This window comes from Haemorhous mexicanus, chromosome 28 (assembly GCF_027477595.1).
Source record: "Haemorhous mexicanus isolate bHaeMex1 chromosome 28, bHaeMex1.pri, whole genome shotgun sequence".
Lineage (NCBI taxonomy): Eukaryota > Metazoa > Chordata > Aves > Passeriformes > Fringillidae > Haemorhous > Haemorhous mexicanus.
Genome location: NC_082368.1, coordinates 2,033,199 through 2,057,314, shown reverse-complemented (window position 1 = coordinate 2,057,314; position 24,116 = coordinate 2,033,199). Strand labels below are relative to the sequence as shown.

Genomic DNA, 24,116 nt, shown 5'->3' with positions numbered 1-24,116 from the left:
CAGTGCCTGGCTCTGCTCTCAGCAGCAGGAAGGCTGAGCAGGGGAGAGCCAGAGCAGGACCCTGGCCTGGCCTCTGTCCTTCTGCCACATTCAGGTCACAGCATCCAACACCTCAGCTCAGCCCCAGAGAGGGGAAGGGGCTCTGGAGCCAAGTCCTGAGGAGGGGGAGAGGTCCCAGCCTCAGTCACCACCCCTGTCCCAGCTGTGCTCTCTCACAGCTCAGCACAACCTCCAGCACCAAAGGTCCAGGAAGAGCTGAATACCCCCAATAATCCAGGAAAAAGCAGAACTGGGCTCTGCTGGCCCAGCAAGCTGTGCTGTGCAGGGCTCCCAGTGCTGTCCCGTGGTATTGCAGGAATGATGATTGTGACTCCATGTTCTCAGAAGGCTTATTTATTATTTTATGATACTGTAATATATTACAGAATATTATACTAAAGAATACAGAAAGGACACCTGCAGAATGCTAAAAAGATGATAATGAAAACTCGTGACTCTCTCCAGAGTCCCAGCACAGCTTGGCCCTGATTGGCCAAAGAGTGGAAACAACTCCCAGCAGAATGCAATGGAACAATCACCTGTGGCTAAACAATCTCCAAACACTTTCCACATGAGCACAGCACAGGAGAAGCAAATGAGATAAGAATTGTTTTCCTTTTTCTTGGACGCTTCTCAGCTTCCCAGGAGAAAAATCCTGGGTGAAGGGATTTTTTCAGGAAATGTGAATACCACACTGCCCTACCCCTGCAGGAGACTTGTGTCCCTTGCTGGCTCCTTGTCCTTCCCCCTGCCTGTTTGTCCCTCGTGTGTGACACCCCCCGGGCTGAGCAGGACTTGGTGCAGCACATCCCTGTGGGCTGGGAGTGTGAGCAAAGCTCAGCTCTAAGCCCAAGGTGAGGAAGGTGGGAAATGGATTTGTAGAAAGTTTTTCAAGTTTGAGAGAAGGTTCACACAGCATGTATTTATATGTAAACTCTGAGATAAGAAAAGTTGATTCAGAAATGTTATAGAATAAAATAGACATTGTTGAGGGAGAAATGGAATTAGAAATAAGTTTCAAAGGATGGTTTTGTAAATAAGGTTAGATACTTTAGAGAAATAGAACTATCAAAATTGCATCCTTAATCCAACCAGGAAGACCCAAGAGCACAATCTGAGCTCTACAACGCAACTTTGGGGCTTGAGTTATGCACCTGTTGCTGGAGAAATCAGGGGTGGCAGCACAGAGCTGAATTTATCCCTTTCACTTCAGCTCCTGGCACTTGCTCAGCCAGATCCCTCTCGAAAACCAAAGGGCTGTGACAAGCAAGAAAAAACCCTGTCCAGCTTCCCTGGAAGAGGCCTTCAGTCTCCCCTGCATTCCCAGAGGAACAGCAGCTGCCTCTTCCTCTGGATCCTCAGAGGCAGACTGCACCCTTCTCCAGGATCCCTGCTCCAACAGAACCACCCCTGGCACTGCAGGAGGGCTGAGCCACAATTCCAATGGCACTGCTGCCAGCACCCTGACCCACAGGGTGTCAGGCTGTGTTCTGACTCTGTCAGGGTTGGTTTGGTTCACTGCATTGTTTATTTGATCTTTTTATTTTCCTCCCTAATAAAGAACTGTTATTCCTGCTCCCATATTTTTTGCCTGAGAGCCCCTTAATTTAAAATTTATAGCAATTCGGAGGGGGGTGGTTACATTTTCCATTTCAGGGGAGGCTCCTGCCCTCCTTAGCAGGCACCTGGCTTGCCAAACCAAGACAGATTTTGGCTGTTGGGGAGTTGGGGCTGGTGTGAGGACAGACAGGGTGAGCTGTTGGCCAGCCCTGAGCACAGAGCCATTCCCCAAGAGCAGAGCAAGGAGGGGAGGAGGGCTGTGCTGGGGGAATAATGGGCTGGAAGAGGCAGAGATCTGCCCTGTGGGGATGGGTCCCCAAGGCAAAGGATGCACAACTTCTCCTAGATTCCACCCCCCCCTTTTTTTTTTCCCTGAGATCTGAATGTATAATTGCAGGAGGGTTTTTTTACAATTACAAGAGAGAAAATGAGCTGAAGGCTCGTAACTGCAGAGGCCGGTCCCTGTGAGCAAAGGGCCACATGTCCCCTTTTATGGCCAGCCATAATTCCCTCCCTGGCTCAAAGGAGGCTGTGAAAAGAGCAGGACTGGTTCAAACTTCCTTGGGGTCTCCGTGGCAACCAGCCCTGCAGGAGCCTTTTCTTCCTTCCCCTCTTTCCTCTTTTGTTGTTGTTGTTGTTGTGTCATTAAAACTTCCCGGACTGAATCCCCACCAGGCTGGGCAGGCAGAGCTCCTGCAGCCCCCAGCCAGCTGCCCTGCCTCTCCCCATGCCCTGCACCAGCAAAGCTCAGCCAGCCCAGCAAAGCCCAGCCCAAAGTCTGCCCCAGCCCAGCAAAGCTCACCAGCCCACCCAGTCCAAGCCCCAGCCCAGCAAACCCCAGTCTGAACTCAGCCTCAGCTCAGTAAAGCCCAGCCCAGCAAAGCCCAGCCCAAAGTCTGCCCCAGCCCAGCAAAGCCCGCCAGCCCATCCAGTCCAAACTAAGCCCCAACCCAGCAAACCCCAGCCAGAACTCAGCCCAGGCTCAGTAAAGCCCAGCCCAGCAAAGCCCAGTCCAAACTCAGCCCCAGCTCAGTAAAGCCCAGCCCAGCAAAGCCCAGTCCAAACTCAGCCTCAGCTCAGTAAAGCCCAGCCTGAACTCAGCCCCAGCTCAGTAAAGCCCAGCCCAGCTTCACACCAGGATATTTTTCCTGTCCCACTTCCCCAGTATTTCGGCTTCTTGCAGTTGAGCCCATCCCCAGAGTGCTCAGACAGAAATGGGGACTCTGCTCCCTCCAGGCTGGGCCTCTGGGAGGGGCGTGGGGCAGCCCAGCCCTGGCACCCCCGTGCTGGGGCAGCCCAGCCCTGGCACCCCCATTCTGCAGAGCCCCTCCTGCCCCAGGGGCTGTTGGGGAGCTGCAGAGCCCCTGCCCTGGCACAGCCAGTCCTGCCCAGGCACAGCACTGCTAGAGCCAGCACCCTCTGCCCCCTCTGTGAGAGCAGGGCACAGCCCACCTGCAGGACCTGTGCCCTGTGTCAACCCTCCCTCCCTGGCTCAGGAGGGCAGGGGTTTGGAGCCAGGGAAAAGCAAAGGCCATGGATTAGAGCTTCTCCTGGGCTGTGCTGCCCGTGCTGGGCTGTGCCACCTCCCCAGGGGCATGGCCAGGGCTGGGTGGGAGCAGATCTGGGCTCTGGGGAGTGAGGCTCCATCTCTGCTCCCTGGGACAGGGACAGGAGCCAGGGAAGGGCTGGAGCTGTGTCAGGGGAGTTGGGATGGAGATCAGGGAAAGGATCTTCCCCCAGTGTGTGCTGACACTGCCCAGGGAATGGTCCCAGCCCTGAGGCTGCCAGAGCTCCAGGAGGGTTTGGACAGCACAGCCAGGGATGCCCAGGGTGGGATTGCTGGGGTGTCTTGTCGCCCTGATTTTTTAAGATTTTTTAAACCTTCTGATGTTTACATTCTTGTAACGAACTTTCTCACACACAGTTTCTGTAAATAACTTATTGTTTTGCATTCTTTTATAGAAGAAGAGAAATTTGATAGACTGTTGGTTTGTCCAGTGTCATTGGAGAGGTGGCACTGTCGCCCTCCAACCCACTGTCACTTTTGGAAAACTATAAATGTTAGAGTCAGAAAATAAACTTCCCTTTTTTCACCTTGAGAGCAGCAGTGTGTGCTCGTGTTGTTTCGTGTCCCACAGTGACAGTGTCTGGGCAGGGCAGGAGCTGCCCTGGATGATCCTTGGGGGTCCCTTCCAGCTCAGGACATTCCTTGAGTCTCACCCCCTGATTCCAGGTGGGAACATTTTCTGTGGGCACAGCAGCTCTCCAATCCTCACAGTGCTCCAGGGCACTCCCAGCCAGCCCCAGCCCAGGGAAAGCACAGCACACATGGAAATCCATGAATCTCCTTTTCCTCCACTCACCCACATCACAAGGGCTCCACAATTTCCAGCTACAACATCGTGGAAAAAATCACAGCCTACAGCAAAAAATAGTTGGTCTCATTCTTTTCCCCACTCCAGGATACTGCTGGGCTGGAGTCCTGGGCAAGGAGAGAAGGAAGGGCAGGAATGACTCTGCTGCTGTGCTCCCCATCCCTCCCCCTTCCCTGGGATGCATTCCTGCAGATGTCAAGGTAGACAGAGCTGCCTTCAACAAGCCCAGGACCTGGGGCATAGTTCCTTCATGTGCTCAGCTCGTCCAATTAGTCAGATTTACTGCAGCCCTGAGAGGCAGCTCAGCCTCTCCCGTGGATCCAGGCTGCCCCAAACACGAGGTGAAAACTTCTCCTCACTTCCAGCTTCAGAGGGACACCACGACCTGCCCCCTAGAGAGCTGTTTGTGCAGTGGAGCTGCTCCAGGAGAGCCCTGAGGCTGCTGCCCCAGCAGCCAGAGCTGTCACACCTCTGCACATCCTCACCCCCCTCACCCAGCCCTGCTCACCCCCAGACCCCTCACACACACCTTGGCAGATGGGGCTCTGCACAGACTCCCCCATCCCATTTATTTCTCCCCTGTATCCCCAGCTACTGCTTCAAGCGGTGCAAAAATCACATTATTGTGCAAAAAACCCTTCTGAGGCCTTTTTCTTCTGAGACCTTTTCCTTCTGAGACCTTTCCTTAGACTGCTAGGTGAAGACTGAGCAGAGCCCTAAATGGCATCTGGAAGTCATATTCCCACTAAGAGCTGATGGAAAAAGTGTCCTGGAGGACCGAGATTGGATTTCCCTTTACTGCAGAAGAGAGAGGGGATGACTTGTAGCAGGGACACAAGAGCAGGAGGTGACCAGAGAACACTTGGAAGTGCAACCCAAGCTCTGCCAGCCCAGAGCAGTGGCCCCACAAGATGCCAACACTATTTCAGGCAAATCTGTGCCAGTCAAACATAATCCAGTCCTTGTGTTTACTGAAGTTTGAGATGGTTTCATCGCTCACTCTCTGTGCTCCACGTTGCCATAGCCACTAAAACCCAAGTGCCAGGCCTTCATTAGGGCTGGGTTTTTTTGGGTTTTTTGGGGTTTTTGAACATCTCCTTGGCAAAACAGAACAAAGATCTGAAATGTAACGGAGTTTGAAGGAATTGAAGTGGATGACACAAAAAAAAGTGGTTTTATTGACAGTCTGTAGCTGCTCCAGCTCATGGGCACCCAGGCTCTGAGGTGAAGTGTCCTCAGAGGATTTCTGGAGGAGCCAGCACTCAGCACTTCCACTTCCCTCATTTCCTGTGCCACAGAGGATATTTGTGACTAGAAAGAACAAGTGAACCCTGGGCAGCGCCATTTCTCCTTTTTCTGCCCTGCAGATATGAAATCTGTAGGGCAAAAAAAAAGCAGAGTTCTGCTCCTCTGCTCAGAATTTATCCAGCCTGAGATTCACAGATGTGCCAAGGTGTTCCAGAGGGGGAGGCAGCTCCTTCCTGGAGCAGTTAATGGGATCCACACAGAAAATGTGATTTTCCCCAGGTTTACAAGAAATCCAGGGATAGATGAAGAACCTGGGCCAGCAAAATCATGTGAGGAGCTCTTGGGAAAGCTGAGAACACAACACAAGTTTCTTGATTTGGATCTGAGAACAGGTTCTACAGCAGGTTCCACTGCTGATGTTTTTAAATGCAACATTTCCCTCGTAATAAAAATATATATTTGGGGTTTTTTTAATCAAAATTTTAACAAAAATATATCTTTTGTTCTTCCTTTTTAAAGGGAAAAAAAACCCAAAGCAAGACAAAAAAGATGGAAAAAGAGAAAATAAAACAACAAAACAAAGCAATAAAACACAACAAACAAACAAACAAAAACAAAAACAAAAAAAAATCCCAGGGCCTTGGCCACAAGACTGAGATATTGCAGGAAATTATCTGAAAAGAGTTTCTACCATCACCACTAGACAAAAAATATCCCAAGTGGAGGAATTCTACTTAGAATAGTTTATAAATAAATGGAGTCAGGTAAAGGATATTTGCAGGAGAAAAAAAAAAGAGCCATAAAGTTCTTGCTAAACCAGTAAAAGTAGTGGCAAAGGGTTTTGCTAATCTCTCTGCCCAGGTGAGACCAGCCCAGGTAACACCAACTCACAGCATCCCCACCAGAGCTGAAGAGCCAGGAAGAGCAGAGGAGCAGAGCCTGAAGAGCCAGAGGGAGCACTAGGATGCAGGAGAGAGGTTTGGCCAAGAAAAATGAGGCCAGGGGAGCTCAGAGGGAATGTTGTTGTTACCTGTCACAGGTTAGCAGCCATCAGAGTCCTCAGGATTTCAGGAGTTCAGGATGGAAGGAGTCAGACAGCTCATCAGGCTTTGAGGAAGGATTTCCTCAGCTCTTCACAGATTTTCTATAATTATTTACTTCAGGACTGATGAGCCATCAGAGTACTAATGTCCTATTTTACCTCCACTTTAGACTCTAACAACAACATTTAGCTCTTCAAACCAAACCCAGCTTGTTTTAGGACTTGCTAACCTTTAAAAGACCATTGTCCAAGAGATCCACCTCCAGCTCTGCTCCTGGCCATGCCCAGAACTGAAATTCAACCTCAGCACCCACCTGTGCCACCCTTCACTGTGACCTGGGGTGGACCTGCAGGTCCAGCCCTCTGACCCCTCTCGCTGCACCTCGGGCCTTGTGCATCCCCTGCCATCCCCAAAACCCTGAGCCAGGGCTCTAAACCCCCTCTGAGAGCTCATCCACCTCTTGCCCTGACCCTGGGGTGACTCCACCAGGAGGGCTCTGAGCTCCTGGAGCTCCTCAGGGGTTCCTCAGGTTGAAATCCAGCTGAGCACAAATCCAGGAGTCTCCATGGTCCCATCACCTTCCCCAGGCACAGGGTCTCTTCCTGCTGGTAGGTTCAGATGGAGAAAGGAGGAAAAGCTAAAAGAAGGCAAAGTTGCACAGTTAGAGCCCAAGGGGAAGGAGAGGCATGTTTCCAGTGGGATCACAATGCTCCTTTGCTGGAGGGCTGCTGGAATAAACCAAAGATCCCCTCCAGCAGTGCCACAATGTCCCACGACACACAAGGACCTCTGTACTGACATTGTGAAGGCAGCAGGGCTGTTCTTGAGCAGCCAAACCTCTGACTTCCTCAATTCCTTTCATTTCTGGGCTTATTGAAACTGGGCTATGAGAGTCAATATTGCCAAACTAGACAGAGTGATGTGATTGAAAAGACCCTCAGTTAATAAAACTGTCACTCAGCAGCACAAGGAGGTATCTATGAGGGAAATTTTGAAATTGTACTCTTTTGGGGAACTGTCATTTGCTCTTAGAAATTACATTTAAAATTAATGTTTGCTGTAGAACTTATAAATATTTGTTCAGGCTAGCATGAAATATGCCCAGGATAATTTTAGCATGTACGCATCAGATTTTCATTTCCCATCAGAGGAGACTCAAAGTGAGTCTGTTCCCTTCACAGCCAATGGAGTCTTCATCCCTGGGAGACAGGTCCTCCTCCCTGGGGAGCCCTGCCTGCTGCCTCAACACTTTGGGGATCAAGGCTGACACAGCCAAAGACACAGCTGAGAACTGCCATTGTGTTTCTGCTCATTTCACTGGGAGAAACTGGGAGAAACTGGGAGCCAAGAGTCTCCTGGAGTTAGATCCAGGACAGGCAGGACCTTCTGCTCCCAAGATCTCCAGCCCAAAGCAATTACAGACACAATCTCCTCACCAAAGGTGGGGCAAATTCCTTATGATGCTGGGACAGATGTGCAGACAGCAGTGGAATGGAGAAGTGAAAGGATTTGGGGGGATGAGCTTCTCCAGGGACTTCCTCAGACACCTGTCAGAGCCATTCCCATGAATTCAGTGTGCTTGGGCTCAGCCCTTCTCTGTGCATCTTTGAGGACCTGCCCTTGGCCACATCAGTGTGTGGGAGCTCTGTGTCTCTGCTCTTGCTGTAGCACAGCCCATCCCAAGGCACACTGAGATCCCTATCCCACCCCAGCAGCAAACAAACCTCTGAATTTGGCTCTGGGGCCACTTTCCCTCCTGGTTCCTGCAGAGGAAGCACTCTGTAGCTCATTATTGGCTTGGTTTATAAAAACCAGCACCTAGAAATGGATAAGGAGCACTTTGTGTCCCCCAATGTCTGATGGACAGGGACGTCTCAGCCACCACAGAATCAATGAGGTTGGAAAAAACCTTAAAGTTCATCAAGTTCAACCATTAACCCAACACTGCCAGGTCCACCCAGACCTTGATGATGGTCTCCAACCAACAACACCTCAATTCTGATTTCCCCAACTGTATTTCTACAGTGTCTGAGGTTTTCCTCCTCTCCCATGGGCTCAGCCACCTGCAGAATCACCTGAGACATCTCACTTCAGTCTCTCCACTTGCTGCCTCTCTAGCAGTGACACTTCAACCACAAAAACTCTGTCCCTTGGTACTTTTAATCCTTATTCTGTTTGTGCAGCTCCAAAACATCCACCAACACAAACCTGGGCAGCATTTCCAGTCCTGCTTTTGCCAGAGCAGCTCCCGGACACTTCAGTGCATTTCACACAGCCCAGGGCTTTGTTTAGGCAGTAAGGGAAGAGTTCCTGGGACCATTCCCTGGCCCTGGAATGAGGCAGACAGGGGCACCTTCATCCAGCCTGAAAAACTCCCTTAAGCTCCAGAACAGGTGGGTCAAATCTTAAGGGTTTATTTGGAATATTCCTGCCCCAAACTGTGACTAAAATCCATTTAGGGCTGGGTAAATTGGCTGGGCCAGCTCCACACCAGGGTCCATCTTCGTGGTTAAAAACATGGGCAGTAAATTTCAAGATGTGAGGAAGATTTCCAGCTAGTGTTAAATTTACTGGACCAACTTAAATCCACGTGTCCCCAAATGTCAATGGACAATTGCTGCTTTCTCAGACCCAGTTCAATAAAACCCATCTGGGTTCCAGGAAGATTTGTCAGGACAGACTACACCCCACATCCCCTCTGGGATTCAAAACCCCCCAAAAGAACAAGAATATTTAATATCTGTGGTGGGTCACAGTCAGCTGGAAAGCCCACTGGAGTAAGCCTGGAGAAATTTGGCCTCACAGTCCCTGCAGCAGGTGCAGGGAGTGATGGAGACGGCAAGTGTGAGCAGCTGCTGTGTCCTCCCTTGGGTGTGCCATGGCCAGGACAGCAGCCACCCCTTCTGAGAGCAGCACTGCCCCAGATCAGCACCCAAACACCAAAATCAGGCAGAACTGGCAATCCAGAAGGGCAGAAGCAAGAGGCAGGTGCATCACAGGATCAGGGAATGGTTTGGGTTGGAAGGAACCTTAAAGATCATCCCATTCACCCCTGCCATGGCAGGGACTCCTCCCACTACCCCAGGCTGCTCCAAGCCCTGTCCAGCCTGCCCTTGGGCACTGCCAGGGATCCAGGGGCAGCCACAGCTTCCCTGTGCCAGTGTGTGATTAAACACAACGAGGAATTTGTTTGTGCCCAGAGCCTGAAGATCCAGAGGAGGTCTAGAGCTCTCAAAACCATGAGATGCCTTGAGCTGCCCAAGACAGGACCTTGAATCTCCATTGCTGCCACGGCTCTGAAATAAACTGATTTGTTGGCTGCTCCTAAAGCACCTGATCTCGAGCTGGTTCCACCCCAGGCAGCCCCAGGGCAGCAACAGAGCTGTGCTTGCTGAGATGCTTTAGGAGAAAAAGCAACTTGTTTGGCTTCTCTCATTTCTTTGTCCCATTCTGTCGAGTCATCTCCTCTGGCTGCACAATAGCTCCTGTTCAAACAGGCTCTCTCCCTATTACAAGGATTTTTAAGTAAAATCTTTGTTGGGTCTATTTGCAAATCATGAAACTGCTTGGGGGGGGGGGGGGGTTGTTACATGTGTGGGGTTTTGATAATATTTTCATCTTCCTGCATCCAGAGATGCACTTCCCAAGCAATCCATTCGTGGGACAGGTTCCCATCTGCCTGCTCCCCTCTCACCATGACATGGCATTTTTTTCTCAATAGAAATCCAGGCTGCCCCTGCTCCCCCCTCCATCCATCACCCCCACAGGCTGAAAACCTGGGCACTGCAGGTTTCATTTCAACTTTATCACCAGTTTTGCCCACACCACCACAGGCAGAGGGTTTTCTGTCCCTCTGTGCCCCCATCCCTGTCCATCTGAAGAACAAGTTCTATCTCACTCCCACTGTGAGATTAAGCCACCCCTCACCACAGCCACCCTTCATCCTTACCTTGCCAAGTCCTGGCATTCAGGGGCAGCACATCCTGGGCTCCAAGTAAAAAAAAAAAAAAAAAAAAAAAAAATTTGAAAAAAAAATAAAAAATTTCAAATCCTCACCCCAAATCCCAGTGCCCCAGCGGAGTGTGGTGCACAGAGGGCTTGTCCGTGGCAGCGAGGCTCGGAACAAAGTTGTGGGGTGGAGGGGGAGGAGAGGGTGATTGACAGCCCTGGGCTGAGCCTCATCCCTCACCTTGGGCCATGCGGTCTGATTGGCCGCCTGCTGACATCCCCGAGCCCTGCACTTTTTAATAGACGCTTTTGGATGATCTACAGGGGAAAGGCTTGGAGAGGTGTGTTTCTGACAAGCCAGAAAGTCACCCGAGCCACCAGGGACTTGGCTTCACTCTTTTTACCCCCTTTTTTTTTTTCCTTTTTTTTTTTTTTTTTTCCTGGGAGGAGGGGGATTCTTCATTTTGGCACTTCATGTTTTTCTGAAAACTTCGCGGCGATTTTCCCCTTGCACCAGCCTGGACTGATGGATTACCACCTGCTTGGACTAATTCTGTCTTTTCTCTTCAATGGCACAAAGGTCTTAGCCGGTTACCCAATTTGGTGGTAAGATTCCTTCCTCCCCTTGCCCTTCCTCTCCCTATGATTGATTAATGAATTCATTAATTATTAGCCATGGGAGCTGTGTGCTCCTTCCTTTTCACCCCTCGCCCTGCGGAGCTGCATGCTGGAGTTGAAGCATAATTTCTTCAGATTTGACCTGTAATTAATGAAATCAGTGAAAAGTTTGGGGGTTATTTTGAAAGGGCCATGCCTGGGTTTCTCTTTGCACAAATGGAGGCTTCCCTACCACTCTTAATTTCTCCATTTTCGGCACTGTGGCGATGGGCTCTTGGTTCAGATGTGAAAGGATGCGGTTTTATTTCCTTGTGCAATGGGAATTTTGTCTCTCTCATCACTCTGCCACGGGGATTTTCTTCCTTTCCATGAAACTGCAATTGATCCTTTTTAAAAAAACAATTTAATTCTATTTTCTGTTTGGTTGCTGCGTTTTTTTGGACTTCTTTCCCTTCTTTTGTTGTATTCTGTCATGTGAATTTAGTCCGGCAAGTAACGCAAATGGCACCTGAGAAAACATTCATTAGTAAAATTGCTCAAAGGTGGATTTTGTTCATTTTAATTATGGAAATGTCGCTAATTTCCTTGCACCAACGAGAAAAATAAATTTCAAAAGAATTGGTTGTGTCTTGTAATGAGGCTGGTAAGTAACCCGAGTTACTTATTTTAAAAATAAATCTAACTCTATATAAATGAATACAGTAACAAAATGCAATTGGAAGCCCTTTATAACAAGAAATACAGAATTAAATATTCCAGGTCATATAAATCCAGCAGCCAGTGAGTTGCATAACAGAATATTTCAGTTTATTTCTGTCTTTATGTAGGATTTCTTGCTGGAATATCTCTTGTTAAGTTTCTGTATGTGCCAGGTAGGGGTGTGAGCCTGATGATCTGTAGGGAAAAGAGGGAGATGGTGGAATTTGGTGCTACTGAGATTCTTGGGTTATTTTCGCCTTTCCAGAAAAGTCTCTCTTCTTTATTACTGAATTAGATCCTTTCAGTGCCAACATGGAGATGGCAAGAAGTAGGTGGGAGTGAACTTGGGAATGGACTGCCATGTCTGGGAATATTTAGAATTCAGGAGAGAAAAGACAAATTTTTTTAAATTTTTTTTTAATAATCCATTTATTAGCGTGGACTTTGGGATGAGAATGTGCCTTTCCAGAGGAGAAAGACGGAGAGCACAATGAGAAGTCCCCGCTCAGGAAGCGTTTCAAAGCTCCGCAGGTTCATGAAATGGCTAAATCACAGCAGGTTTTCCTGGAGAATTAAATGATTTCCTCGCCCTGAGCGTGGCTGCCGAACTTCAGGCCCTCAGCCCAAGGCAGGGGAGGCTCCTGAAATACAGAGAGCAGCACTTTGATTCCTTCCATCCCTTTTCTGCCCCACCTGGGCACCGCTGGGTGGGCAGGGGCACGCGGAGGAGCAGGTCAGGATGCCAGGGCTGGGTCTGAGGGCAGGAGCTGCCTGGGGCAGGGACATCTCACATGGCATCAGCTCATCCCACCAGCCCCTGAGCTGCCTCAGGCTTTGATATAAATCAGGATTTAACGCCCAAATCAAGGAGGGTGTCAAGTCCCAGAGCGAGGAAGCGAAACCTTCTCGATGGAAAGGTCTCGTTTTCCCCCGTGAAGCAAAAATGTCCCTGTGAGCAAAAAGCCTCCTGTGCCTGTTTTCAGGAGCAAATGCTGCAGACAGGTGTCTGCCCCATCCCCTCCTCCCAAACCCCTCCGAGTTCACCCCAAAGGAACAATACAGAGGATGTAGAGCACACACACCAGGGGCATGGCAAGCAGCATCCCTGGGAAAGGAGGGAGTCGAACGCACTCTGCACAGGATTTCATCCACAGATCCAGGTTTTGTGTATTTTTATAGATTCTGGCGACACCAAAGTGCTAGAGGGTCTCTCCTGTTCTGGAGGGATCTGAGGAGGTGCCCCTTGTAGGGCTGAGGTTGCAAATGCTGGGGGGTTTTAGAGGTTTCTTGAAGGCTGAGGGAGCAGGAGGGCAGAAATACCTGGGCCAGGGCTGAGGCACAGACAATGCTCCCAGAGCACACAAATTCAAGGTCTCCTTCGGTCCCATGGAAAGCTTTCAATATGTGCTCTGTGGGAATGAGGTTTATGTGGTGGATTCTAGCACAGTGTTATCTGCACTCTTACAAAATCATCATTTCCCAAATGTCTTCCTGACCCTCTGCTCTTGAGGCACAAAGGAGGCTTTGGGGATGAGCCCCACTCGCAGGGTTCAGCACACCCCAAAACAGGGCAAGGAGAGCAAAGGTGGGGTTCAGCATCAGCCTGGGCCCTGTGCTGGTGTCCTGCAGCCCTCCAGGGGCTGGCCTGGGGCTCCCCTGGGCTTCCTCACCTCCAGCTAAACCCATCTCTGCTGAACTCGGGACCTTCAGGGGGACAGTTCCTGTGGCAGAGCCCCAGGGATGCTGACAGGCAGTGCCCTGTCCTGCTGGCACCACCTTCCTGGGGATTTCCTGCTGGATAGGGAACGTTTTGGCAGCAACATCAAAACAGATCCTTTCTGCTGTGGGACAGAAAGGAGAAAAGGGTTTGTTCCTGTGGTGGGGAGGAAGTGTCTGTGTGTGCCCTAGGAAAAGGAGAGTGATGAGAATGGGCTCTGACCACCTTGTAAATGGGTTTGGGGGGGCTGGAATAATCCTGCTTCTCCACTGTGAGCCAGACAATGCCAGGAGCCTGGCAGCAGTGACACTGCAGGGGATAAAGGCAAAGGGATGGGGCTGCTCAGAGTCTGTGGGATGTGTTTTACTGAGGAGCTGGGAAGGACCTGGCACTTGACATTGTCCAGAGAGAGGAGAGCCCAAGTGCAGCCCTGCAGCTCTGCAGGGAGGTCCTGCCCCAGCTCAAAGGGAAGGTCCCTGTGCTCCAAACCCAGAGCCTGGGGTCCAGACCCGCTGGTGGCAGCAGGATGGAGAAGCCAAGAGGGGGTTTCAGCCCAGCTGGGTTGTTGGAAACTCCCTGACATCGCCCTGTCCCTGTCCAGGCAGCTCTGAGTGAGCTCCAGGGGTGGCTCAGGCTGTGGATGTAACCTCCAGTGAGGTATTTTGACACAGGTCCAACCCTTCTTCACATGCTGCCATCCCATTAGAGCCCTGAGAGGGAACAAACGGGGCACAGATGGGAAAAGGTCACTGAAATGCTGCCTGTGAGTGCTGACAGGAGGAGCTGGGGCCAACAAAGCTCCCTCAGAGACGTGTCCAACACTTTGGCTGTCTGCTTAGGGCTGCTAAAAGAGAAGGAGGAGATGGGGAGCTGTGGTGGGGCCATGCAGAGCAGGCTGCTGACCCCCCAGGAGTGCTGTGGGTGTGGGCAGGGTGGGCAGCAGGGCTGTGGGGCTCACCTGGGGCTGTGCCTGGAAACAGCCCTGAGTACCTGACTGGCCACAAGTGTTCAGGAGCTTGTGGCTCTGAAGGGTTTTGTGGGCTTCAAGGTTTTCTTCAGGGTTTTCCCAGCCAGGTTTAGCTGGTGGGAATCCCTGCTGGGTGGGATGGTCAATCCACGCCATGGAAAGCAGAGATTTGGAGTGGGATTGAGGTGGATCCTGAGTCCTGAGCAGCAGGACAGCCCCAGCCACTGCCAGAGCAGATCTCCAAGGATGCACAGCCTTGAGAGCCTCAGGACCTGGCAGAGGGCTCTGGGTGACATCTCCTGCTGGCTTTGTCCCTCCCCAGTGCAGATCCCAGCGTGGTTTGGGTTGGAAGCTGCTCTGTCCCACCCCAAAACACTCCCAGGGCAGGGCAGCACAGAGCAATGAGCACTGTCACACTGCTGGCCTTCAGGAGGGCTCATCCCCTCAGAAATTAACCCCTTGTGTCTCCTGGAGTGCCCCAGGCCAGGCCAAGCCTGGAGCCACAGGAGCCTGGGGAGAAGGGCTCTGCCTCACTCAGGAGCCTTTCTGCCCTTTCCACACAAATCTCTGTCACCAGTCCTGTAACTGGGGGCAGAAGTAAATTTAAGTGGCCACAGGGAGCTCTGATGAGGCTGCTTAATTGCAGCCACTTGTTCCTTATTTGGCTCCTTCACTACAAGCAGCGTTTGCCCAAGTGAAACACTTGCCAAAGGCACCCCAAGGAGGGGCACTGGGAATTCAGGGGGGATTTTTGGCCATCCCACCCTCTCAGCTGGAGGTGCTGAGGTGGGCAAAGGCCACAAAGCAGTGATTTCCCATGTCCTGCCTGCTGAGCCACTGCCCCATCACCCTGATGGGGTCAGGGAGGAGCTCACACCTGGGACAGAGGCAGGGGCATGCCTGGAGAAGGCTGGCCTAGCACAGAGGCTGGACAGAGCTAAAGAATACAGCAGGGATTTATCAGGAGGCCTCAATGGATCCACCTTGGGCAGCACAAGGGCCCAGCCAGGGCTGCACCCCAGGTGAACCAAAATGGACACAAAATGCCCCACAGGTCACAGGGTCTCTCACTTTTATAAGTTCTGCTCCATTTGCATCTTGCAGTTCATTGTCCAATTGCAGCTCCAGCCCATCCAGTCCCACCCTTGTTTTTCTCTCTCCAGCCCAGGGTGTTTGTGCTCTTGGGCTGAGATTTGGATCATCTGTCCTTGGTGCCCAGCTGGAGCAGGAATTGTTTTGTCTCCCTGCTCTGTGCACAGAGCTCACCATCCCCTCATGTGAAACCCAGAGCCACCCACTAAAGCAGCACAGAACCTGGAAAATAGAAAAGCCAAACCTGAGGATCAAGAGGATGGTGACATGAAGGAACAGAGCTCACAGCTGAGCTCACCCCAAACACAGAGCTGAGGGCACCTGGGGCTCCTGTGGGAGGCACAGCTCAGGAGGATGCAGAGCAGCTGGAGTGGGGCTGGAAGGGTGGAAAGGGAGGTCCTGGGCTGCTGCAGGGTGACCAGGGCAGGTGGGAGCTGCTCAGGGCAGCTTGGAGGGCTCTCACAAACAGCACAGGGCTGATCTCCCCTCTCCAGTGCTGAACAATTGACAAAGGGCAATTGTCACCTGAGCCAGAGATGACACAGAAGGCAAAATGGCAAAGGCCTTTATTTATTTATTTCATCCTCTCTTCTTTATAGCTTAGTTTACTATGGGTGGACCTGATTGGTCATTTAATCAACACATTTCACATGGCTGACTAATTAACAAGACACCCATTTGTAAAAAATCTTATGAGGAAAACAGCCAAACAGATTTGTTAGAAAAACACCCCCTGCAGGTTGTTTTAACATTTGGCTATCCTTGTTCATCCCCAGCTCCCTAAAGCTTCCCAGGCCCATTCTGGGATAACTCACCTGGCTTTCTCTCTCTCTGAGCAGGCTGCCCCATCCACAGGGCAATTGCCAATAAAGGTTCACTCCTGAGGGGACCCTCCTTGCTGCAGGGAGGTGAGGAGGGATTGTCCTGGAACATTTGTAGGGTCAGGCTGCACCACCCTGGCTGGTCCCACTCTGCCCTCCAGGGATCCCCTCAGGCTCCCCTCTGGTGGCTGTGGCACCTTTGCTGAGGCCAGTGCCACCAAAGGTGGTGTTTGAGGTTCCTCCTGGCAGCTCCAGGTCACTCTGTCAGCTCTCAGGAACACACAATCACAGAATGAGTCCATGCAGGTGCTGGTATGGAGAGCTCTGGGTGTCAGGGGCACAGACCCAAATCTGACTCCACCATGGGTTTGGGATGAACATGGTTTATCCTTATGTAACTAACATATTAATTATTAAACTTATATTGTTCTATTGTATCCATTGATTCCATCCAAGCATGGCTCTCCTGTGATCCCCCCTCAAACCCCTCACATGATTCTTTAAACAAAAACTATATCTAATCACATCTAACAATTGTATCATTTATCATATACTGGTTACACAGGTGCACTTTCACATGATCCAGCAAATTCAAGATCATGTAAAAAAATACATTTACATTTTTACATGTATTTTTTACAAAAATACAAATACATTTCCCAGGGCCTGCCTTTTATCATATTCCCAAGCCTAACTTTCTTTCTAGCTCTCTGAATTTTGTGATTTTAAATTCTTTCACTATCAACTCCATTCCCAGGGCACATTTAAAGGGGTTGTGCCTTCACCAGGACCCCCAGCAGCTCCAGCCCACGTGCAGCCCAAGGCTCCAGTGGAGCCCCAGGACAAACCTGGAGGTCCCTCCTGTGTCACCAGGGCTGTCACAAACTGTAGGTCAGGGGGCTAAAAGCAGCCACTTCATTGGAACCCCTTCTTTCATACCCTGGTCTGGTACAGGTGCACCTGACTGGTCATGTAATCATTTCACAGGTTTGGTTAATTAGTAAGATACCCTTTGAGGAAAACAACCTGTTCTAAACCCCACCTGCAGATAGCTCACAATTCTTTCTCTCTGCCTCCCCAAAAGTTCCCAGACCAATTCATGGCAAGGCTTATGTAGCTTTCTCTCTCTCCCTGACCAGCCTGTCACATCCTCACTCCTGTCCCCCTGCTCCCTCCTGGGCCCAGGCAGGGCTGCCCCAGCTGGGTCAGGGCAGGATTTTAGCTCCTGTTCTCACTCTCACAGGGTGTGGGTGTGCAGGGAGGGGTCTCCAGCCCTCCCTCCCTCCCTCTCTGAGGGCAGCCTGAGCCCAGGGACAGGGCCCTGAGTCACTAAATCATCTGGACTGATGAATTTCGTCCTCTAGCTGGCACTCAGGGGGTGTTTGATTTCTGCTGCTGTCCTGGAGGACAAATGTGTCACTGTCACATTTTCTGAAAAATCCCTTTGCCAGGATTTCTTCTCCTGGGAAGCTGAGAAGCCTCAGAGAAAAAGGAAACAATAATTATCTGTTTGCTTCTCCTGTGTTTTGCTTCACTGGAATGAGATTGGAGATTGTTTATCCACCATGTGAATTGTTTTTACCTGATGACCAATCACAGTCCAGCTGTGTCAGGGCTCTGAAGCAGTGACAAGTTTTCATTATTATCTTGTTAAGCCTTCTGTAAGGTCCTATTTCTCTATTTTTTAGTACAGCATAATAATGTAATGTAAGATATTATAATATAATATAATATAATATAATATAATATAATATAATATAATATAATATAATATAATATAATATAATATAATATAATATAATATAATATAATATAATATAATATAATATAATATAATATAATATAATATAATGCATAAATATAAATCAGCCTTCTAAGAGCATGGATTCAGACTCTCAATCCCTCCTTTGTCCTGGGGACCCCAGCAGATGCCAGCCCTGGCCACAGCCTCATCCAGCTCCCAGCACCTCTCAGAGGCTCTGTCAGGGATTTGCCCAGATGACCTGAAATGGGGAGGACTTGTCAGGAGCTCAGCTATAAAATTCCCACATCACATGCAGAGCTCATGTTGCCCCACTTAGCTGAAGCTGAATTTCAGCCTTCTGTTGGCATTGCAATCTAATCCTTGCTGAGCTAATCTTTCATTTTTGTGTCCACACCTGGCAGTGGCTCGGTGATGTTGATGTTTGTAGTGAAGTCACAGCAGTGCTGGATGTGGTGAGGGGTTTGCAGTACCAGGCTGTGTTATTTAAGGTTTTTGGGGTGAAGTTTTCAGGATAAAGGCAATGTCTGCATGGGACACAGGCTGAGATTTCTGTTTACTGTGCTGTGATTAACACTTGGAGCCCTTTAACACCACCTGTGCCCTGGTTTGTTGAAAATCAATATATTTTATTAACACAAAAGGTGTTAAAAATCTAAACAGCCTACACTTAAAATAAAAACAATTTTGCTGAAGGAAATACAAATGGGGTTTGATCTATGGATAATAATCTTTTTCTGGCTCTGATTATAATCTGAGCCATCCCAGGCTTTTTTTGCTGTGGCAGGAACAGCAACACTGAGAGGTTTCTTTGCTCTGAGAGTCCCCACTCAGAGCGAGGTGCTGGTCTCAGCCTGCTGCAGCCCAGGAGAGCCCTTTGGAATTCAGCTGCCAGAAACCCCAGAGAAGTAATGTCACAGTTCCCTCTCAACAAATCAAAAAGCAAAGAAAATGCATCATTTACAAGTCCCAAAACAGATCTAGTCAGCTGTGGTCTGTCACATCTGATAGGTTCTATTGAAGTATTAATTCCTGGGAATTAATATTATTCCAGATATATAATATAATTATAATATAATATAATATAATATAATATAATATAATATAATTGATATAATATGATATAATATGATATAATATGATATAATATGATATAATATGATATAATATAATAATATAATATTCCCTGGTAATATTATTCCAGCTTTTCTAACATTATTTTAAAGGTTATTATTTAACTATTAATTGCCAGGAATTAGTAGTATTCCAGCTTTTAAAGTATTTTAAAATATTAATATTAATATTAATTCCCAGGAATTAACAGTATTCCAGATTTTTAAAATATTATTTTAAAAATATTATTATTCAATATTAATTCCTGGGAATTCATATTATTCCAGCTTTTTTTAATATTAATTCTGGCTTTTCCTGGGATAAGCTTTCCATGGGACAGAGGGATCTTGAGAGCTCTCCCACTCCATGACCCTTCTCTTTCTGGGACCATGTCCAGGACTCCTCAGAAACCCCAAATGAACCCCAAACCAGGTGTTTGGTTGCAAACCACGGGGTCCTTTACAAACACTGCTCACTGCCCTGGCTGGAGTGCCTCCCTCCAGTCCCACATCCAGCAGACACCAGGGCTGCTCCTGAGGCAGCAAAACATCCCCAGCAGGGACTGGGAGCCTCAGCTGGAAGGGATTCCAGGCCTGGAAGTGCCTGGGGATCACCAGGGCTGCCAGTGCTGTGCTATTTCTTTTTATGTTTGAAGTAAAAAAGTAAGTTTTTGGGATTTTTTGAGGTTTTACCAGGTGTTTTTTATAGAGGCGTGTTTTATTTTTTAGTGTCAGTTTTGTAATTTTTTAAATGTTTTCTATGTAATTTTTTTTTTATTCTGTGAAATAGATATGTTAAGAACTACGTATAAAATTATATTTGCTATATAATTTTTATGTAGAATAGTAAAATTCCACCCCTGGAAAATGAAAGAACCACGCTCTGAAAAGCAAATTTGCCCTGATAAAGGAGCCAAAGTCTCTAATTCCTTTTCTGAAGACAGATTTCCTGATTTGCTAATTTGCTAATTTGTCTTTTTCACAATTCGCTGAACATGTCTGCTTTTAATTAATCTTACAAATCTAATCAAGTCTGACTGGCACCTTTCCCAGTGCTCACACTTTTAAATGAGAAATTCTTTCCCTGCTGCCCTCCAGATCTTCTGCCCCATTTTCAACAAAAAACCCTCACTGGGGCAGGAAGGGTTAGTGCTGGGTGATAAAACCTTCAGGGTTTTTTATTCTCATCCCATTTCTATGTCACAGACTCACCCAAGTTTCCTGCAGTTACTTTCTAGAAATTGTGGAGGTTTATAATCAAGAAATTTGCAGTGGTCCTTGAAAAATGTTACCTGCAGAGGTCTCTTAGATGTTTTAGGGGGAATTTCCTGATGGGTTTTTTGTTTGCTTGTTTGTGTTATTACTGCAAAATATTTCAGTTGTGAGTTTAAATTCTGATTATTGCTCAGGCCTGATTAGGTTTGGTAACAACCAACTCCCCTTGAATCAGTTTTTGATGAAATTCACCTGGTGTCTGTCTGACAGGGAGTTTATGCAGAACACCAACCCATGGCTGTCTCTATATTTTTACTTTTCCTTTCAATTTGCAGATTTTTTTTCCCCTTCAAATCCAGAAATAAGATCTCCAGACACCAAATCCTCATCTGTTGGTTTGGGGGGGCTCAGGCTGCTGCTGCTGGTGGTGAAGTGAGAACGTAAAAAGAGCTGGGAGTGGATATAAAAGAGACTGCCTCCAACAGTGGTGCAATGCTCAGGATCACAGTTTTGGAGGCAGAACCCCCAAAGGACACCCTTCCCTCATGTGCTGGGGCTGGGGCTGTGATTTTCACACCCTTTTGGGAGCAGTGGCACCTTTGTGACATCCCTTTCCCCAGTGCCAGCGGGTTGGGAAGAGCCAGACAAGAGGGGGACAGCACCACCATGGGCATGGCCAGAGGCTCTGGAGGTGTTTGAAAACCAGCCTTTGGTGGCCAGAGGACACAGAGCTGCTCAGAAGTGCTGTGAGCCCGTGGAGGGCAGATGTTTCCTCCCACCACAGCCCTGCTCTGCAGGAGCTCCTCTGTCCAGCCCAGCGCAGTAATCCTGGCTCCAGGGGTGTTAGTTTCACTCCTAACACTGTCCATGGTCCTTGTCTGTTGGATTTGTGTGGTGCCCCGTGGCAGGAAGGAATGATGGATCTGATTCCATGTTCTCACAAGGATAATTTATTATTTTATGATATTATATTATATTGAAGAGTGCTGTACAAAACTATACTGAAGAATACAGACAGGATACTTACAGAAGGCTGAAAGATGATAATGAAAACTCGTGACTCTCTCCAGAGTCCTGACACAGCTTGGCCCTGATTGGCCAAAGAGTGAAAACAACACCCAGAAAACCAATGGAACAATCACCTGTGGGTAAACAATCTCCAAGCACATTCCACATGAGCACAACACAGGAGAAGCAAATGAGAGAAGAATTGTTTTCCTTTTTCTCTGAGGCTTTTCAGCTTCCCAGGAGAAAAACCCTGGGCAAAGGGATATTTCAGAAAATGTGACTGCCACACTTGTTGGACAGGAGTCTTGGTCTCTGGTGTAAATCCAGGCTGAGCTTTAGTTGTGCCTCCTCCTAGAGCCCCTGAGCTCAGCACCCAGCTCCTGAGGCTGCCCCAGGGACAGGGTTTGGAGAGGAAACACTTCGGTTCCACCTCAAGCCTTGAGACCTCAGCTCAAGGTGTGCCTTGGCTTCCCTGCTTGGCTGGAAACCACACACAAAGTGGAAAATCTGATTTCTGGTGGGGTTCTGCAGGCTGTGAATTCAAGGCTGGCTGGGGAAATGAAGAGCTGGGGGTAAAATCTCCCCTGAGTGCTGGAATGCATTACATTAGGATAGTGTTCTGTGGGACAAGATGCTCAAAGAACATTTGCCTTGAGGTTGGGCTTTCAGGTTCTTGAGGCAGATGAGGCTCCAGTAACTCCCCAGTTCCCTGGCCTTACACAAAATTTCACCCAAGAGAGGGTCCCCTTCCCTCACAGTCCTTGAGCACAACAATCCAGAGCCAACCTTCAGCTCAGGCCACCCCGCTGCATTGTGCAGGCTGCCCTAGAACAGAGGCTGGACAGAGCTAAAGAATACAGCAGGGATTTATCAGGAGGCCTCAATGGATCCACCTTGGGCAGCACAAGGGCTCAGCCAGGGCTGCACCCCAGGTGAACCAAAATGGGCACAAAATGCCCCACTGGTCACAGGGTCTCTCACTTTTATAAGTTCTGCTCCATTTGCACATTGGAGTTCATTGTCCAATTGCAGCTCCAGCCCATCCAGTCCCACCCTTCTTGTTTTTCTCTCTCCAGCCCACAGTGTTTGTGCTCTTGGGCTGAGATTTGGATCATCTGTCCTTGGTGCCCAGCTGGAGCAGGAATTGTTTTGTCCCCCTGCTCTGTGAACAGAGCTCACCAACCCCTCATGTGAAGCCCAGACCCACCCACTAAAGTAGCACAGAACCTGGAAAAATGTAAAAACTAAAACCTGAGGCATCAACCCTCCATCCCATCCCTGCTGGGACCTGAACTGAGCTGAGCCAAATTTTATCCTTGCCTGGTTCCTCGCGGTGCTTCCAACAGAGCTGAGGTTCCTGGGAAGGAGGCAGGAGCACCCACTCTGACCTTTGGTGCAGAGCCATTGTGGCACATGGTTCAGCCTTTCCTGCAATACTCATGGCAGTTTGTGCCTCACACCTTTCCAGGGCCCAGAACCTTCCCCTCCAAGTGCTTTGATCTCCATGGAAAGAGAATAACAGGACCCAGTAGTAAAGCAGCCTCATTTTTCACCACAAGAAACCAGCAGGACTAATTCTAGATCTGGTTTCTGGTTTCTACGAGATTCAATTTGGTTTTTCCATTCTGGATCTGACACAAGACACTTTAAGATCCAGTTCCTCCAGCTGAGACAGAATCCCTGTCTCAGTCTCCGCCACAGTGCCCAGGATGGGCAGCCCAGCTGACCACTGTCCCCTCTGACCACTGCCTCCCCTGTCCCCTCTGTCCCCTCCCTGCCAGATCCTCCTTCCTGGGGTAACCCCAGGCTGCTCATTGGAGCAGAACCAGCCTGGGGACTCCAGTCCAGGTCTCAGGGCTCAGGGCAGGACTCCCCAAAGAGAGGCAGCCCAGGGATCCCCCGTAGATCCCACCCCAGGCTGTGGCACAGCTGCATGGATGTGGCAATTCCTCCCACGGGGTGTTTTCCATGATGTTTGTATGCTGGGAAGCTGCTTCCCAGTGCCAAACTGTGACTCACCCTGGGTGATTTCAGTACAGTTGGCACCAAACACTTCTTGAGGCCACCCACCACCACCAAGGGACTCCCCAAACTGGAGTCTGCGTCCCCAGAGGGACTCCCCAGACTGGAGGCATGGCTGGAGGGCCTGGCTGACGAGTGGGAGATGACCAGCACCCTCCCTGGCCTCAGTGGAGAGCTGTTCCTCCCTTCCCTGGGTTTCTGATACTCGTTCTGGTCCCAGTGTCCCCTGTCCCTGGCAGGACACATTTCCCTCCCCAGTGCCAGCTTTGGGAAGGAGGCAGGAGAGGAAGGTGAGTGGTGCTGGGAGTGGCTGGCAGTGGCAGTGAGGGGACAGCAGCCCTGGGAGGTGGCTTACAGCCCTGCCAGGACCCAAACAAACCCCAGTGTCTCTCTTTGGAGGAAAGGCTTTACAGCACTGAAAATCTCACTGTGTTTATTGCAGCCACAGCCTGGAAGCCTTCATTTGCGTATGCAAATTGTATGCATTTATGTAAATTCCGGGTCGAATAAATATTATCACAGTCCCTGCAGAATAGATCCTCTGCCATGGCAAATCAGTTGATTGTGTTTTCCAGGCAAGAGTGGCACTTCTTTGAGCAGGCATTGCTGAACAGAACATTTCTATCTGGATGGGGGAACAATGCAGGACCCACGTCTGGGCACACCCAGTCCCTTGGCAGCAACTTTATCAGGTTCCTGAGGAGGAGAGGTGGCTCCATCCCCATCCCCAGCTCCATCCCCATCCCCAGCTCTATACCCATCCCCAGCTCCATCTCCAGCCCTGTTTCCAGCTCCATTCCCACTCCCATCCCCATCCCATCCCCAGCTCCAACCCCATCCCATCCCCATCCCATCCCTGCCTCCCCTCTC

At 49.4% G+C, this 24,116-nt stretch overlaps 1 protein-coding gene across 1 annotated transcript in view; it reads left to right on the top strand.

Moving 5' to 3' along the window:
- Nucleotides 1–10,739: 10,739 nt before the first annotated feature.
- WNT3 (Wnt family member 3) overlaps nt 10,740–24,116 on the top strand; it is a 37,146-nt gene continuing 23,769 nt past the window's right edge. Inside the window, exon 1 of the mRNA XM_059869621.1 lies at nt 10,740–10,819. Within this exon, the coding sequence (XP_059725604.1) occupies nt 10,740–10,819 (80 nt within the window). The remainder of the gene's footprint in view (nt 10,820–24,116) is intronic.